This window comes from Rhinoderma darwinii, chromosome 5, assembly GCF_050947455.1.
Source record: "Rhinoderma darwinii isolate aRhiDar2 chromosome 5, aRhiDar2.hap1, whole genome shotgun sequence".
NCBI lineage: Eukaryota > Metazoa > Chordata > Amphibia > Anura > Rhinodermatidae > Rhinoderma > Rhinoderma darwinii.
In genome coordinates this window covers 153,571,735-153,590,582 of record NC_134691.1, presented here as the reverse complement: position 1 = coordinate 153,590,582, position 18,848 = coordinate 153,571,735, and the positions used below count along the sequence as shown (strand labels likewise).

The 18,848-nt window shown below is 43.4% G+C and overlaps 1 protein-coding gene across 1 annotated transcript in view; it reads right to left on the bottom strand.

The window, feature by feature from the left end:
• Positions 1-16,473, bottom strand: part of BLOC1S5 (biogenesis of lysosomal organelles complex 1 subunit 5) — an 86,636-nt gene extending 70,163 nt beyond the window's left edge. The window contains exons 1-3 of the mRNA XM_075826655.1: positions 16,257-16,473; positions 13,243-13,325; positions 574-703 (exon numbers count right to left, since the gene is read on the bottom strand). Coding sequence (XP_075682770.1) covers positions 574-703; positions 13,243-13,325; positions 16,257-16,365 — 322 coding nt within the window. The 5' untranslated portion in view covers positions 16,366-16,473. The remainder of the gene's footprint in view (positions 1-573; positions 704-13,242; positions 13,326-16,256) is intronic.
• Between the last annotated feature and the right edge of the window lie 2,375 nt (positions 16,474-18,848).

The window sequence follows — 18,848 nt, the reverse complement described above, 5'->3', positions numbered from 1 at the left end:
AAGTGAAAAACTCACTTTACCCTTCTCAATAGAAACAGTGTTGCCATGTTGTCAGCTCAATTATTTGGAGTGCCAACACAACACTTAAGTTCCCTGCATAAAAGACAGAAATGCTGCAGAATTTTCACGTGGAAACTCTGCAGCGTTTACGCCAGATAAAATGACATGCTCCAGAATGAGAATCTGCACCACAGGTCAATTTCCACACGTTTTCTGCGTATTTTTTCTGCAGCGCGTTGATCAGATTTATGCAAACCTCATCCTTTTTGCTGCTACTGTGATAAACACAGAATTACCATAATATCAACCACATTTAAGTTGATGAACTTCGATGTGATCGATATTCTGGTGGTTCTGTGCGTTGGATACACACAGGACTTGCTCTCAGCCGAGTTGTCAGTCCAGCTGAACTGACAGAATCGGCTCATAGCAAACTATACAGATTCTACCTATAGAGCTTAGAAGCTGCGACAAAAAAAAAAAAAATTTATGCAAGAGTTCTAATTTTAAAAAAAAAAGTTTATAAATCACCTAAAACAATAATTTAAAAAAAATGAACTTAAAATGACTTACATGATTTCAGCACCAGTCCAAAGTGATCTTGCATTACATCTGTACACCTTGGAAGAAGATGATCACTAGTTTCAGATACACTGTTTTTCACATTTTCAAGAACTCTCATTTCTCTATGTCCACGTTTTTCCTTAAAATGAGAAAAAATAATAATATCTATTTACCTATTATATCCTGGACCTTGCACTTTAATATACACATTGCAGTTCACTGCATAACTTCACCTGAATTCATGGATAGTAAGCCACCCACTGTGGGGGTCAGACGTCTCAAGAGTTCAGGACTTTCATAATTATGTAATGAAGTCCGCTTTTATCTCCAAAAAGAGTAACCACTGTGTAATGAAAATTTCTTCTACTAAACACAAATAGTGTATTAATTCCTCACCATTTGATAATGGTTTGCAGTCAGTGAATGAAAGCATCACACCAGAGTTGAAAACCATACAGACCTTGTCTTGCTCAAAGCAGGAAGATGTAAACACAATTGTACTCAGCGCTGTGAGAAGTGGTGGATAAAGTAGACTATAGGCCCTGGGCTGTTACCTAAACTTGGGCCCCTCTTCCGCACCGCAACTATTTTTAACACTACCTTTTTGGGCAAGCATTAACAAATTGGTGTTACGATTCCCCTGGTCACAGGGCTGTGTCCCTACATACTGACAGTATCACACTGTGCAGGGACACGTCCTCCTGACACGGGGAATTGTCTATCAGTCCTGGACTTCAGAAAGACTTTGTGAAACACAAGGATTTCCTATAATAAACATGTCAGGAGGGGTAACAGATTCTCTATAAATCTACTGACGACGTCTCAGATTCTAGTAGTTTTTTTCCGCTTTTCTTCTCCATCCGGTCCAGAGCTCATGACGACTTCTCCCGGACATGACCCAATTCTGCAGAATTTCTTTGGCTCCTCACTTTTCCAACATTTCTACAACTATAGGGCCACACAGCGCTCCCCTCCCCCTTGTATATAGGGTCACATAGCCCCCCTGCGCCCCCCTTGTCTACAGTGTAATGGAGAACTCCTCCCCCTTGTATATAGTGTCAGAGCACTCCCCCCCATTTGTATATAGGGCCACCCAGCGCTCCCCCCTCGTATAGTGTAACAGAGAACTACCCCCCCTTGTATATAGTGTCACGCCGGCCTGCGCAGCGAGTCTTCCCAGCGCCTTATAGGCTGCAGGCCTAAAGTGGCCTGCAGCCTATAATATTACATTTGTATAGGAGTCCTGAGGATACAAATGAATGTGGCTGCCGCTATAACCGGGGCACCCTCCAATGCTAACAACGCCACCGGGCATGAGGGGGCCCATGCGGTCATGTGCGGGGTACCGCCCTAATGATGATCCGCCACTGGCTGTGAGCAAAACAGCATTGATATCCGTTGTATACTTTGAAGACTTAGCAAACATTATACATGGATTTGATACATTGTAGCAAAGGTTCAGGCCAGGAGATAGATTTGGATTATTGAGGTGTATAGATCACAGAGAATTGTCTAGAGGCTGATACAAATGTTTGTATTGGTCAGCGAGAGATCCTCTAAAATATACGAATATAATAGGGACCAAATAAAAGTTGAAATTTTGACATTAAAAGATGACAACTTCTGCATGGAAAGGCCTCATTCACACGAGCGTATCAGATTCACGCTGGTGAAAAACGCATGTGAATCTGGTCCGTGTGTGTTGCGTTATGCATCAGTGTGCTTTGCGAGTAGCACGCGTTATTCCCGCACTCGCAAAGCACTTTTTTTTTTTAAATATATTTTCAATTGAATTGATGTGCAAATCACGTACCGCACAAGCATGTGCATCAGTGTGCGGTGCGTGGTGTTCACGCACCCATTAACTTCAATGGGCACGTAGGTGCGTGATAAACGCACCAATATAGGACATGCAGTGAGTTTCATGCAGCGGACACTCGCTGTGTGAAAAATCACGTATGTGTGAATGGCCCCATTGAAATCAATGGGTCCGTGTGCTGTGCGTTGTTTCAACGCACAGCACACGGACGTGTTTTACGCTTAAAAGTTAAAGTATTGAATGATTGACTTACAGAAAAAGGAGACATTATACAATAAATCTTAGAAGCCATTTGTAATAAGTACCCCTGAGTCTGGAAAAATCTGTGCCTTGGTTATCTTGATACATAAATTGTCAGAAACATCTGGGCACATTGTGAGTAAGGGTAAAACATCAGCGCAGATTCATAAAGCAACATTCATCTCACACCCTGGAGTCCAGCACATAGCAGAAGATGAGTTCTGCAGGCCTGGAAAGTGGTTCAAAAGAACCTCCACTACAAAGAATACGAGCGTTTTAATAAACCCTTAGTGGAATGCAACACAGACCTAGTGGAACGCTGGAAGATATTAGCCCACAACTGCACCTCACACAAACGGCTCAAAGGACATCTGTTTGGAACATGTGTTTGTCGTGTCTGCTCTGCATGACCCGCCTTTCTGAGGTGAAGAACATTAAGAGCCACAAACAGAAAGAGCTATGATAATAGAAGCATATGAAATTTGTCAGCAGCGCGTTGAAAATTATGGTCTACTTCCACCTAGTGGTGTAATTGAGTCAATGCAACTTTGGCAAACTAGCAATTACAAGTTCATTGTAAACTGCAGAAACATTTACTACCCACAGTGGTTATTAGTCCTGTACCATCCAGAAAATAATAAAACATTGCATTTTTCCTAAACAAACATGGCATATACATACAATTTCACTGAAGTGACAATTCTGTGACTGCACCAATTAATTGCCACTGCAGTATTGAGTCTCAATCCGCTCTAATGAAAAGTGACAGTATTGCCCAATGCAACCAATTAGATCACTTTGTTCATTTTCAATTGTGCTCTAAAAAAAAATAATAAATAAAAATGGTGAAATCTGTGTGTAACCTAAGCCGTATCGTGGTTAAAGGGATTGTCCCATTAGGGAAACCCCTGTCCATAAGTCCCATTATATCATGGCCTTCATAGGGTTGGTACCCCGCTCAGAACCCCCCCCCCCCCATTAACCAAAACTGGATTTGCGGTGGAGCACTCCGCATGATCACGTATTACACGAGAGGCCTCTGACCTTAATTTCCTCAGCAATAGACGCTGCAGGTAAAATGCATGTGCCAGCACCTTTCCCCAGTGACAACATCCAAACATTGAAGAAGACAGGATCCAGACTCCCAGTGATCAGCTCACCATTGGGGACATTGCCACACTAAAGATAACTAGCAGACAATGCTGTAAAGAGGATGGTATTAACCTAAAAGGTCTTACATATATTCCAAAACATACATAACAGGGGGAAGATTAAAAGATATTCCAGCTATAGTTTACTCGGAATAGTATCATCTCCGTCGAAGGAGCAGATAAAGGGAAAGCCGGAAGCGATGATTCCGTTGCTCAATCGATACCAATGGCCATTGACTTTGCTGCGCCGTTTCAGGAAATCTTGGGCGGATGTGCGACGAGAGGCCCCTAACAGAGCCTCCAATGCAGATGTGAGGCCTAACTGTAGAACAGCTGGAAACTATGAATTAACACTACATGGTCTAACTAGAGCAGGCACGGCCAAATGTTTCCATGCCTTCTTCATACAGGACCATTCTGCGCCTTCTTTCTGCCCTGCTCTATGCCAGTGTATATTAGCCATCAGGTAGCATGTGCTAATAGCATTTGCAGGGATTCACAAGTCCCTACAGATGTGTATTCTGTCAGTCATCCATCGCCCATTGACTCCCATGTTAAAAAAACAAACATAATACAAGATTGTATTATAATTGGTATCGTGACAAGTTATATAAAACTTAATTCAAGGAAAGATAAGGGTGGACACATCTGTATATGACTCAATAAAATCTACTGGTCCGCTTACTACCTTTTTTTTTTTTTTTTTATTCGTTTTGACATCTGGTCAAAAATATACAAAAGTAGTAAGCATCCAACTACAGATTACAGAATACAATAATAATGCGAAAACAGACATCACTGAGCAAGCAGAAGAACAAAGCAATAATCTGTACAGCAGGAATAATAGAATGAATCCCAGATAATTCTCGGTTCACATCTGCGTTGTGGTCCCGTTCGGACATTCCGTCTGAGCTTTCTGTCAGAACTGGGACCCTGAACAGACACAAACGGAAACCAGAGGTTTCGTTTCCATCACCAATGATTTCAATGGTGACGGATCCGGTGCCCATGGTTTCCTTATGGCTCTGTTGTGCACCGAACCAGTCGTTTTGCCGGACTACGCTATTGCTTCCGGCAAAACGTCGGATCCGGTGCACAACAGAGCCAAACGGAAACCATGGGCAACGGATCCGTCACCATTGAAATTAATGGTGATGGAAACCTCTGGTTTCCGCTCGTGTCAGTTCAGGGTCCCGTTCTGACGGAAAGCTCAGACGGAACGTCAGAACGGGACCCCAACGCAGATGTGAACAGAACCCAAGTCAAACATATATTAAACCAAAACAAAGAATGAAAAATAAAACATTGTAAAAGAAGTAGATATACAGGACTTATATACTCGAAGGCAGTGGTGGTGGCAGCATAAAGTATGTATTGGGGGAAGGTCAGGTCTTTGTAACAGGTTAATGTTATGTGTCTACATAGTTCTATCAAGGGTCGGGTGATGCACTCATCGTGAAAGGAGAATTACTCCAAAAGCCCCATATCTTGGAAAACTTACCAGCACATCTACGGTTTTGATAAACTATCTTTTCATAAGGGATAACAGAGTTTACTCGTCAAATCCAATATGGGAGTGTGGGCTATGTGATAATTCATCCAGTGTTGTGCTGATGTTTTATGTGCCAAAAATAAAAGCTTCTCTCACAAAAATTTGAGTGTGGTGTCTCCATATTTCCTCATCTAATATGCCAAATAGACATACCTTAGGTTGTAGTGGGACCAGGATTTGCAGCAAGGAAGAGAAGAGGGAACCCACCTAGGACCAAAAACGGTGTATGGGGTCACAGGTCCAAATCACGTGCCAAAAATTAGCATCTGGAGTATGGCAATGCAAACACTGAGGAGGGCAACCTTCCCATCCTAAATATTCTAAAAGGAGTTAAGTAGGATTGATGGATGCAGAATATGATAATTTTGTTATTTGCTGATGGGGAGACATGAAGGTGTGATTCCAATACATCAGACCAATCATCTGGCTAGATATCTGGTATAAGCAGTTTCCATCTAGCCTCCACCGGAAAAGGGGGGGGGGGGGGTGGAGTTCACTAGGGTCGATAGTAAATACCGTATTTTTCGGACTATAAAAGACGCAGTTTTTAGCAAGACCCTACGTCTTATAGTGCCGGGCCCCCTGACCGCTTCTTACTTAACTGCTTCCCGACCCATGATGTGCCGTCACATCATGGATCGGGGAGGGGATGATGATTGGAGCAGGCTCACGCGCTGAGCCCGGTCCATACACTGCAGGTGCCAGCTGTTTTACAGCCGACATGCTGCTCTAACGGCCAGGAACAGCGATGGCGTCGTTCCCGGCCGTTTAACTAGTTAAATGCCGTGGTCAATAGCGACTACGGCATTTATAGGGGTCTTCCCATAAATGTCACAGATAGATGCGGGTCCCACCTCTGGGACCCGCACATATCTCTAGAACAGGGCCACCTAAACCCCGTTCTAGCTTACTCGTTCCGCTGTCTCCCGGCCACTTCCTGGTGAGGGGGTAGGGAGTTACGGAAACAGCCGAGTGCTTGCTGAACTACGCTGCTTCTGTAACTGCCATTCACTACGATGGGAGTTACGGAAACAGTGTAGCTCAGCGAGTGACACGGTTTCCGTAACTCATCCATGTATTGCAGTGTATTGTACCAGCGATCTAATGATCCCCTAGGGGAACTAATTAAAATGTGTAAAAAAAAATTAAAAAAATAAAAAAATAAAAAGTGATAACAAAATCATATGTGCCAAAAAATGGCTCTCAGAATGTGGTGAAACAGAACAAATTATTTTTTTTTTAAACAAATAGTTTTTGCTTTGTAAAGTAGTAAATTTTTTTTCCTATTTTCTGTTGTCTAAAACCTGGGTGCGTCTTATAGTCCGAAAAATACGGTAGGTGTATAGTGTAGACATGAGACCCTGTGGGCCCTGAGATTTATGTCAGTGGAAATGAGGAAATAGACAGTTCAGATTTGGTGGAGTTGAGTTTGCAAGGCATGCCGATCCCCTTACTACCTTACCAGGTCTATTAAATAGTACTAGGAAATAAACAAAACAAGATATTAACCCCTTAGTGACCACCAATACGCCTTTTTACGTCGGTCACTAATGGGCTTTTCACGTCAGCCTAGTCTAAGTCCTGCACGGGTCTCCCGTGCAGGCTGGAGCCGGGGCTTGGCTGTCTGATGACAGCTGAGCTCCAACGCTCGCGATCGAAGTTTACTTCGATCGCGGCCGTTGAACCCGTTAAATGCCGCCGTCAATAGCGACCACGGCATTTAACTTTGTTTACAGAGGGAGTGAGCTCCCTCTGTCACCCATCGGCGGCCCGTGAATGCAATCGCAGGTCTCCGATGGGGTGTCATGGCAGCCGGGGGCCTGATAAAAGCCCCCAGGTCTGCCCTGGACATATGCCTGTTAGGACGCGCCGGAGGCACGTCCTAACAGATTGCCTGTCAGATTTACACTGACAGGCAATAATGCTCTGGTATACGAAGTATACCAAAGCATTATAGCAGCGATCTGAATATCGCACAGTAAAGTCCCCTAGTGGGACTAATAAAATAAGTCATCAAAGTGAAATAAAGATTATTAATAAAAAGTACAGTAAAAAAATAAATAAAACCATTATTTTCCATAAAAAGTGGATTTAGTAAAAGTGTAAAAAAAAAAAAAAAAAAAGTACACATATGTGGTATCGCCGCGACCGTAATGACTCCATTAATAAAGTTAATATGCAATTTAAACCGCAAAGTGAACACCGTAAAAAAATTTTTTTTTCCATTGCCCCCCCAAAAAAGTCATAATAAAAATGAGTCAATAAGTCCCACGCACCCCAAAACAGTACCATTCAAAACTACATCTTGTCCCGCAGAAAACAAGCCCAAAAAATCACTACATTGATGGAAAAATAAAAAAATTACGGCTCTTGGAAAGAGACGAGGCAAAAACAAATAATTTTTGTTCAAAAGTGTTTTTATTGTGCAAAAGTCGTAAAACATAAAAAAACCTCTACATATGCGGTATCGCCGTAATCGTACCGACCCATAGAATAAAGGTAACATGTTATTTACGTCGCATAGTGAACGGCGTCAATTTAAAAACGCATAGAACAATGGCGGAATTTCAGGGTTTTTTTATAATCCCCCCCAAAAAGGTTAATAAAAGTTAATATAAAAATTATATGTACCCAAAAATGGTGCCATTAAAAAGCACAACTAATCCCGCAAAAAAAAAGTTCTCATACAGCTATGTAGACGAAAAAATAAAAAAAGTTATAGCTCTTTGAATGCGACTATAGAAAAACGAATAAAATAGCTTGGTCATTAGGGCCTAAAAGGGGCTGGTCACTAAGGGGTTAACACAGTTTAATCTCGATTTAAGAAAAAAAAAAAAAGAAGCCTGCGCTGATCAAAACTATGAACTATTCTATAGAAGATGAGACGTGTTGTGCGGTCGTCTTTTCTGTCCTATTGCCGGTCCCTGCTTTGTATTGCAATCACACAATAGGTTAATCCAAAAACCATTTTTTGCCTGAGACATAGTATTGCTAACGGGGCGACGCATTGTCTCAGTCTGCCTATAAAATGAACAGTAACAATATATCTATTTGGCAAGGCTACTTCTATCTCAAATGTTTCTGCCCAGCAGGCTGAATTCAATCACTTTAACTGCATACATACCAGTAATTCACAGGTCTCTGGGATTAAAAGCAAGTGACAAGCCCACTTTTTTTTTTTTTTTTAAGTAAAGACTATTGGGCAGATTTACTACTGCGCCAAGAAAAATTATTTTTGGGTGCAATTTGGCACAATTCATTTATGACTAATTGAAGAAGACGCTTGCACCTCACCAGATACTTTTAAACAGTGTCTCAAAAAGGGGGTCTGGCTTACCGGCAATTTTATTTCATAACTTTTCAATACCTCATGAGCCAGGCCGTTTTTTTACTCCATTGCTGAAGTGTGGGCGGGAAGCAGCGTTGCCCACGTAATGTGCTCTCTCTACCTGGACTTTGTAGTCCCTTTATAGAGGATCTTATCTCCCGGAAGCCACATGATAGCAAGTAGTTCTCCCCCAACCCTGACAAGCTGATAGAGCCTATGCTGTATCTTTTAATCATATTTTGTATTTAAACCACCTTACTCCCTAGAGCACTCATCCCTCCGCATCGCCGATGAGCCAAGAAATGGCGCATTCAGTAAGGTGGACGGAGTAAAGGGAGGAAGCTCAAACAGTAGGTAGGCTCTATAATAACTTGGTAAGCTGAACATAATTTTAATATACTTAAAAGGGAACCTGTCACCAGCATTTCACCTATTAAACCAGCAATACCTGGTGGTAGTGGGTGAAGAATTATTTCTATAGAACCTAGAATGGTCTTTAGTCGTCTCTGTAGCTTTAGTATTACATTTTTTAGTGTTCCCACTCCGTATGCTAATGAGCAGAAAAGACTCATCTTTGTTTGAAAAGAGTCAACTCTTCATTCCTCAAGTCTCCCGGATGTAATCCCGCCTACTTACTTTTGATTGACAGCTCCTCACCTTCCCCCACCACACTAAATCCCGAACTTGTGCATTGATGTCCTCTTTTGGTGTGTGCGCACAAAGGGACACCGGATTATTACGATAAAAAGCGTGAAATGTTTGCAGACCGTTATTTACAGTCGGAGGAGGAGTTTAGGAGCGGGGATAACGGCAATGAACTTTTGATAGAAGCGGCCAGTGAGGGATAAGTAAAGCTCAATAGGTGAAATGCTGGTGACAGGTTCCCTTTAAATACACAATATAATTACAATTTTGCACTTTATTAAATATGGTAAACATTCTTCTTGGGATAAACCCCTTAACACCCAGATTTATTAGGGTAAATGGCTTCACTTCCTGCAGCTTTGGTGTAATTGCTGTAACCAAGCTAAAACATTTACCTGAGAAGATCATTTTATTATAGATAAATCTCCTTTAATCAATCTAATCCCAGGATCGCCGGGCCCATCTGGTACAATATTATCAACAAGTTTCAAAAAAGTTTTATGTAACAGGTGTTATTAAAAAGTCTGGTCCTCGAGGCCAGGCAAGCATTGCAGGCAGCAGAACATCAATGGGTGGTACATACAGGTTTGGATGCAAGACTTGTCCTTTTTTTGGAAAGAGAAAAATCACATGGCTCCCCTGTTGTGGACTTGCCCCCTCTATTAGCCAGAGCAAAGAGCAGATACGTAGTGCCGCTCACTGGAGGACCGAGTGCGTTTGTACATTGCAAACACCCCTTTATTTTCAGGATAGAGATGTATCGAATGATCTTTACAAACCTAGATCTGAAACCATGACAAGGAGGCAGCCACTATTTATACAGGAAAGGTGGTTTTACCATCAGCATAGAATTCCTAGAGTTCTTAAGGTGGCCGTACACTTTCAATAGCTGTCGGACAAACGCTCCTTTGACGGACAGCTATACCCAACAAAATTTCTATAATCATACATGCCCTGTTCAGCCGAGCGTGCAGGTGTTACCAATGGGGAGAGGGGAATAAACCGCTACCAGGCAACTCTGGCGGCGGCTTATGTGCCCTGAGAACATTAGGATCAGTAAGACTATTGATCTCTGTCATGCGGTGTTGTTATAGTTCATTCATTGAAAGATTTTAAAAAGGGCCCTGGGTTGATCCAGAATTCGATATTACAATCTAAGTGTACTAGATTACTGGAGATGAGAAGTTTGGGATTTTTCTTCCCATAAAATGGGTACAAATGGCAACTGCTCCAGAGAGCTTATTTTTGCATTCCCCTTGATCAATACTGTAGTGTAACAGGATGAACTAGATGTTCTTTTTTCGACCTTACTATGTTACCCTGACATAACCAGTGGCCTACTCACACAAACAGGGTTGTCCCCTTTTACAAAACAGACATTTATACATGGGGTTTTTTTTTTGTATTTGGCTGGAAATACTTTTTCATGCCTACTGAACCAAAGTTATAGGATAAAAGGTCATTATTTACAGGTATAGATGTTTACGTATACATATTGCAGATGTCGGAGGGTAAAATAGGTCATCCCTCTTGGGGGATAAGTCAACAAAAATGCACTATGTGTAAAGAACATTATTCTCCATCTTGGCTGTTCTGTATATATTACTCACCATATGATTTATTTTCAGTGTCAACCTTCCTCCATTTCTCAGTGGACTCACAAAAGAATTGTACTACATACATCAAATGAGATAATGAGGTCGGCAGAAAAACCTTAGAGATGGGATCATAAAACTTTAGTGCAGAAAAATAAGTGCCGTTTCTTTTTTATAGATACTTTACATCCGACATGTACAACCTGCAGCCTGGGACCGACAATGATCTGAAACAACAGTGGTATCGTGCTGCCTGTATACTTGCTTCACTACTGCTGTATGAGGAAAATGATGCCGAACGGGGAACAAAACGGTTTCATTAGGACTTAGTCACATTACATCTCACCTGCAGATAGCGGAGATGTAAAATTTGCCATGAATTCCAATTTCTATTCATCTATCCTTACTTATAGCTTCAGTATAGACTAAAAGAAGTTGTCAATTGTATTACAGTTTTATAAAAATAAAGTTAATCATGTCAAAATTTTATTGCAATCTCAAAGGGAGGGAAAAAAAAATAGAAAGACTTGGGCACCTTTCTGTAAACCCACAGCTTCTAGATTTTAATGTAATGTAAAATTAACCCTGGACTATAAGAAGGGCCCAGCCCCCCTTTCTCCCATGACTGAGCGTTGTTGTCATTCCCAAAGTTTGTCTATGTAAATGGTCTCCTAGTGTTTTCCAGTTCCCAGTGTTTCCCGTACCTGCATCTTGTATCCCGTGCTATCCTGGTCAAGTGCCGTGCTGAGCTGTAGTCGTGCTGTGCTGTATACCACGCCTGTCCTGCTACACCACGCCTGACATCTGCCTGCTACCTAGTCCCAGCCGAGCCTGCCTTGCTACTGTCTGAGCTGCCACAGGTACCCTATACCAACTATAGACTGTTACCTGCGCCCAGTTGGCCAGCTGCCATACCGTCAAGGCGGTACGGCCCAGTGGGTCCACAAACCCAACGTGACCGTGTCACTGTAAAAAGCATCTTTACTGGTGGTACGATCAGTAAATGCCGCATGTAGAGACATTTATATTCACAATAAGCATTGCTGACATGCGCACAGCTCTCTCAAGAGCTAGGATCATAACCAATGGAAATGACCACAAGATCCTCATTGCCAGATTGCATGCACAGCCATTTTTCAGCAGTTTGAAAAGCTGCGCTGTATCAAGGGGTCTTATCATGCATGTGATAAACCTCATTCACGATTAGCGGATATTTCTGCTGCAGCTTTCACGCCTATTACGATTTGCAGCAGATTTAATTGCATGGCAAATGGTGAAATCCACTGTAACACAGGAGAAGAAAAGATAAAACATTTGTATCTGGAGTATCTCTTCATCGACAAAAAGTAAAGGATCCATTTTTCGAATTGTTCATTTTTCCATTTCTATTCTTATAGATTTTATCATTGCGCTTTTAAGTCAAGGTGTTACGGCCAATGTCTCAAAACATTTACTTGGTTCCTGGGAATGGAAATTATGCATAGGGATTCTATATAAACTAGTATGTAATTTTAGCAATGTATTCATCAACACAGTACAATGCTTACCACCGCTTTTCTGTGCGTAAGGCTGGTGGAAATCTTTTGTATATCAGTCAAACATTGTTGCCCATTCCCCATTTTCCCCCTACACTTATGGAAAATTGGTGGGGGCTTGATAAGTGTTGTTCTTGATATCTGGTGGTCATATGAATTAAGATTCTTCAGAATGAAATGCACAGACTAGCAAAATCTCTATAAAATTAAATGTAAAAATTATAATTCCAAAGACTCTTAGTGACACTCCAGTTACACGCTAAATACATTTTGAGATTTTAAACTCCTTCCCTTATAGAATATGCATCAATTTATTGTAAAAATTAATATTTTGAGTATACTGCACAGCTGTGTTCCCTTATAAGTGGCTCTCTGGCCCTTCATAAGGTTCCTCTACTATTATCAGCTGCAGATACTATTGTGCACCAGTGGCATCAGTAAGGTCATAGCATTACTCGAACTTGGTACCATGGTCAGAACAGTATTGTTCGGTTATATCTATAATATGTTTTTTCCATTTTAATACTCATGGTGGCTCCATACTGCCTGTTGTATTTGAAAGTGGCTCATGATCTACAAAAGGTTGAGGTCCTTTGCTATTTTTACTGTTGTACTACAGTAGAACGCTACTGCCGCCTAATGTTTACAGCTGAAACTGCAACAGGCTTGAATAATGCAGCCACCTGAATGCACAGACAAACATTCTTTCGCATGTTACAGAAAAACTTTGTTCATTCCTTCATCTTATTAAAACACAGAGCGGAAAGCAAATCACCAACAGAGTATTTAGCAAATATAGATAGTGTGACTGACCTCAAACTCCTTGATGAAGTAGCGGGTTTCACCCTGAATGATCGGTCGGTGATCCAACAGTCGGGAATGAATTTCTCCGACATCTGTAAAACAATTTGAAAACACAATACAAATTAAAAGAACGTCTTTAAAACTTGGATATTATCCTAATGTTTTACGAAGATGGTCAACACATTTGTACCTACAAGTGACTCGTCTGAGTAATAAATACATCCGACAGGTGCTCTCTCTGGCAGTCTGATGGACGAGTTTGGCAGACGACAACAGAACTCTACCTACTGGAAAGCAATGTTCAGGGGCTGTATTTTAGGGTTTGGCCTTGGCCCCTGATTTCCAGTTAAGGATAATGTTAAAGAGGCTCTGTCACCGCATTATAAGTGCCCTATCTCCTACATAATAAGATCAGCGCTGTAATGTAGGTGGCAGCAGTTTTTTTTATTTAGAAAAACAATCTATTTTCACCAAGTTACGAGCGATTTTTTTAGCTTTATGTTAATTATTTTCTTAACGGACAACTGGGAGTGTTTTTACTTTTGACCAACTGGACGTTGTAAAGAGGAGTGTATGACACTGACCAATCAGCGTCATACACTTCTCTCCATTCATGTAATCAGCACATAGTGATCCTGCGTTGATCACCATGTGCTGTCACATACTCATTAACGTTCCTGAACTGTCAGTGTGACGTCAGTGTCACTCTGACAGTAAGTCTACGAGGACCAGCCAGAGGCTGGTCCTCATAGGCTTCCATACATGGTAGACCCGGAGGCCGTTGCCTGGCCTCTGAATGCCATCACAAGCATCAGCAGCCCCCACAATTGTATGGGGGCTGCTGATGTGCTACAAACCCCCTAAACGCGGCGATTGCAATCGAGCGCCGCATTTAACGGGTTAATTGCCGAAATAAGCTGCGATGCGCCGCTGATCGGCAACACTGGAGTGTCAGCTGTCGGGGGACAGTTGATCTCCCAGTTCCCGATGCACACCTTGTCGCCGACAGTATGCATCGGGAACGACACAGTGACTTCCTGTCACTCGGACAGGAAGCCTATGAGGACCAGCCAGAGGTTGGTCCTGATGTGCTTCCGTCCATGGCAGACACGGAGGCGATTGTTTGGCTTTTGTTTGCCATGCTATCGGCAAACCCCATGATTTCGGACCGGGGTCTGCCAATATGCTAGAAACCCTTAAAATGCGGCAATTGCAACCGATAGCCACATTTAAGGGGTTAATTCGCTGAAATCAGCGGCAAAGGACCGCTGGCCGGCAAGAGTGGAGTGTCAGCTATCGGTAACAGCTGACCTCCCGGTTCCCGGTCAGTAACTATACGTCCACGTGCGAGAACTAACCTTCCGCGACGACGTATAGTTACTTACTCGTGCGGATAGGGGTTAAGAAAGTAATTAGCATAAAGCTAAAATCGCTCATGTGAAAATAGATGGTTTTTCTAAATAAAAAGCATTACTGTCACCTACATTACAGCGTCGATCTCATTATGTAGGAGACAGGGCACTTATAATGTGGTGACAGAGCCAGTTTAATACTTCAGCCAACCAAAAATATTAGACAATTGTATGCTTACAACTTTGTGGGAACAGTTTGAGAAAAACCCTTTTCTGTTCCAGCATGACTGTGCCCCAGGTCTATAAAGGCATGGTTGGTGAGGAAGAACTTGACTGGCCTTTACAGAGCCCTGACCTTTTTCCCATCGAGCACCTCCGGGATGAACTAGGCTATTGTATCCAACATCAGTGTCTGACCTCACAAATGCTTTTCGGGATGAATGGGCAAAAATTCCCACAGACACTTCAATATCTTGTAGAAAGCCTTCCCAGAAGAATGGAAGCGGTTTTAGGCTTCGTTCACATCTGCGTCAGGACCCCGTTCCGACCTGCCGACTGAGCTTTCCGTCGGAACAGAGCCCTGACTGACACAAACTGAAACCATAGCTTTCCATCACCATTGATTTCAATGGTGAAGGATCCGGTGCCAACGGTTTCAGTTTGTCTCCGTTGTGCAAGGGTTCCGTCGTCGACGACTACGCTATTGATTGTCACAACGACGGAACCCCTGCACAACTGAGACAAATGGAAACCATTGGCACCGGATATGTCACCATTGAAATCAACGGTGATGGAAATGGAAACCTATGTCAGAAAGCTCAGACGGAACGGAGCCCTGACACAGATGTGAACATAGCCTTAGCTGCACAAGGGGGGGGACCAACTCCATATTAACGCCCAGTTTTGGAATGTTCAACAAGCTCATATAGGTGTGATGGTCCGGTGTCCTCATACTTTTGGCCATATAGTGTACATTAGACAGGTGCTATAGCTAAATAGTTTTTGGAGAGAAGATGTAGTGCTTATACACGTCTATGGGGTCGGGAGAAATAACCGTTGTCGGAAGGAGCGTTCGGCCAAAAGTTATTTAACGTGTATGTCCACCTATAGAACGCCTGTCGTCTGTGCTTTAGGCCCCATGCACACGACCATAGATTTGTCCCTAATTACGGACCCATATATTTCTATGGCCGACAGACGCCGTCCTGTATATTTACGGGAAGGCGTCCCTGCCGTAAAAACCTTCTGTAAAAAATATTTTTTAAAATTTTACGGACTTGCTCCTATGCTTTATAATGGGAGCACAGTCCTCAAACGCGGATGACGGTCTGCAGCCGGCTGTGCCTGTAATCACGGACCATGATTACGGACACGGTCGTGTGCATGGGGCATTAACCCTTTCCTCAGTCATTGTTACTTTACGGTTGTCAGGAGATAAATACATGTGGAACGCACAGATACAAAATTTTCCACAAGACAAATAATCTTCCATCGTGCAAAATATCTATTCATGTCCCTCTACCACAGAGAAGCGTCCTGAAAAACAAAATAAAATTGGACCATTCGTCATATCAAGAGAAAATCTTTGCGTTTACCGCCATTCAAGTGACTGGATATCCCCCAACACATTTTACTTTCCTCCAACTCCCCTGCAATGAAGAGAGGCCGTACCCTTGATGATAAGCTGAGTTGCTGGCCCCACATAGTAGCCGTTCTCCCGCTTCGGGCTCGGTGTTAGCGGGAGAGCAGCGGCAGCCTTGGCTGGAGAGTTACTGCTCATCTCCTCGCTGTAGTATCGTGTGCACTCCTATGTCACATGAGCCGGTACATGGCCCTCTGCTATCCTGCCGCTTCTTATTTACACCAGGCACTGTCAGACGCTCTCATCCATAACGCGGTTTCTGATTGGACACAGGCTGGGATCGTAATGCGTTACGTCTGTGACGCTCTCTCTGATTGGCTCAGTACAAATCCTCGCCCATTCTTGTTTGTGTCAGGAAGTTCTGTCCAGGGCACAAGTCTGATTCTTTTGTCAGACACAGAGTCGCAGAAAGTGTTGCTTTGTTTTTCTCTCTACTGGCCGAGTTCCAAAGCTCAAATACCATTCAGTAAACTGCTTAGTAGTTATAATGTGTCATTGCTACTAGATAATTATAAAGATGTCCTAAAACAGGAATTCCAATTGTCCTAGGCTTCTGACCAGCTGGAGAGATTGCCTTCATTGGCATCTTGCTGTGACAGTCATACACAGTTTGATTAAAAGCAATGATTATTTTAAAGAAACATTGTTTTAAGGATTCCAGGATTTATAGGTTTTCCCATCTCCTATTTATGGCAAATCTATAGGATATGCCATGAACGTCCCAGCACTGAGACCCGCACTTATATTGAGAACGGGGATTGCCTGACCCCTGCCTTGCTTGGTGCAGCAGCCGCTGGCCGCAAAATCCAGGTCGGAGCAAGTCCAGTGAGGGTTGCGCATGCGCTGCTCGGCTGTTTCTGTAACAACCATATAACAGCAAAGAGAGAGACACCTTCTGTTGTATGGTTGTTACAGCGAGCCGCTCGGCTGTTTCCATAACTCCCATTGAACAGAATGGAGAGAGCCACGTGCATGTGTGGCCCTCGTCTGGATTCTGCGGCCATCGGCCGCCACACCAGGCGAAGCAGGACTTGGGTTACCCCAATTCTCGATGTAGGCGCAGATCTCAGAGCTGGGTCCCGCATCTATCAGATATTTATGGCATATCCTGTACTGTTCCCACTAATGTACCACAACTTTGGGTTAAAGTGTAGCTAAACGTTTGACAAACTTCTGACATGTCATAGTCATAGACTTTCTATTGAGTCCGTACACGATACATTTATTTCCGGAAAAAGCCGAACAGACACGAAGTGGCTGAGCGCTTCAGCTGCTTTGTTCTAGCGATTGGTGGGGGTCTCAGTGCTCGGACCCCTACCAATCCAAACTTCTGACATGTCACTATGACATGTCAGAAGTTTGACAAACTGTTAGCTACACTTTAAATATATAGCCTTTCGCCTAGAATTGTTTGACAATTGTTTGTTCTTTGTTTTCTATTATTGATGGGTGGGTATGTGTTGTGGATCGAACTAAGACTTAGTAGGTGCACTCCCTAAAGTGTTTTTCCAAGTTATTTAAAAAATTGGCCACGGTGGGAGGGATGCTAAAAAAAAAAAGACCCATTGCTCCACTCACGGATCCTCGTCGTTCCAGCACCGCAGTTCCGTTCCTTCCCGCCACTGTGTTTTGACATAGCTGCAGCTATGACGTGCCCATATACCCATGAGATCGCTGCAGCCAAGCACTGGCCTCAGCGCTCCTGTACGTATACCAACTGAGACGCCACTTGCGTCATTGAAAGACGCTGATTGTCAGGCCAGAATGAGTTGCCCGGCCATTCAGCACCTTTCAACGTCATCGCGCCACTTGCGTCATTGAAAGGAGCTGATTGGCAGGATGCCTTACCATTTAACGACGAAAGCAGCGCAACGATGTCACAACTTTTCTCGTTCAGGCCCAGCAGACCTGCACAGAAAAGAGTAGGCCTGCATTAGAGGAGAGCGCGGGAACGGGATCAGGTGAGTATGCAACGTTTTTTGTTTTCTCTTAAAAATATGAGTGGCATTATCTACAGAGTGGGGCTCTATCTACAGGGAGGCTATATGTGGGGCACAATCTACATGGGAAGCTATATATGGGGCACTAGCTACAGGGGGCCATATGTGGGGCACTATCTACAGGGGGGCTATATATGGGGCACTATCTATAGGGGGCTATATGTTGGGCAGTAACTACAGTGGGGGCTATACGTAGGGCACTAATTACATGGCGGGTTATAGGTAGGGCACTATCTACAGGGGGGCTATATGTGGGGCACTATCTACAGGGGGCTATATGTGGGGCACTATCTACAGAGGGCTGTATGTGGGGCACTATCTACAGGGGGCTCTATGGGGGTAATATCTACAGGGAGCTCTATGGGGGGCACTATTTACAGGGGCCCTTTTGGGGGCAGTTTATACAGGAGGCTCTATAGGGGGTACTGCCTACAGGGGGGTTTATGTGGGGCACTGTCTACAGGGGACTATGTGGGGCACTATCTACAGGGGGCTCTATGTAGGGCACTGTCTACAGGGGGCTCTATATGTGGGGCACTATCTACAGGGGCACTATCTACAGGGGGCTTGTCATGTCCATGACCGCGGGCCGTCAGGCTCATTCACCTCCTGACGGCCGCA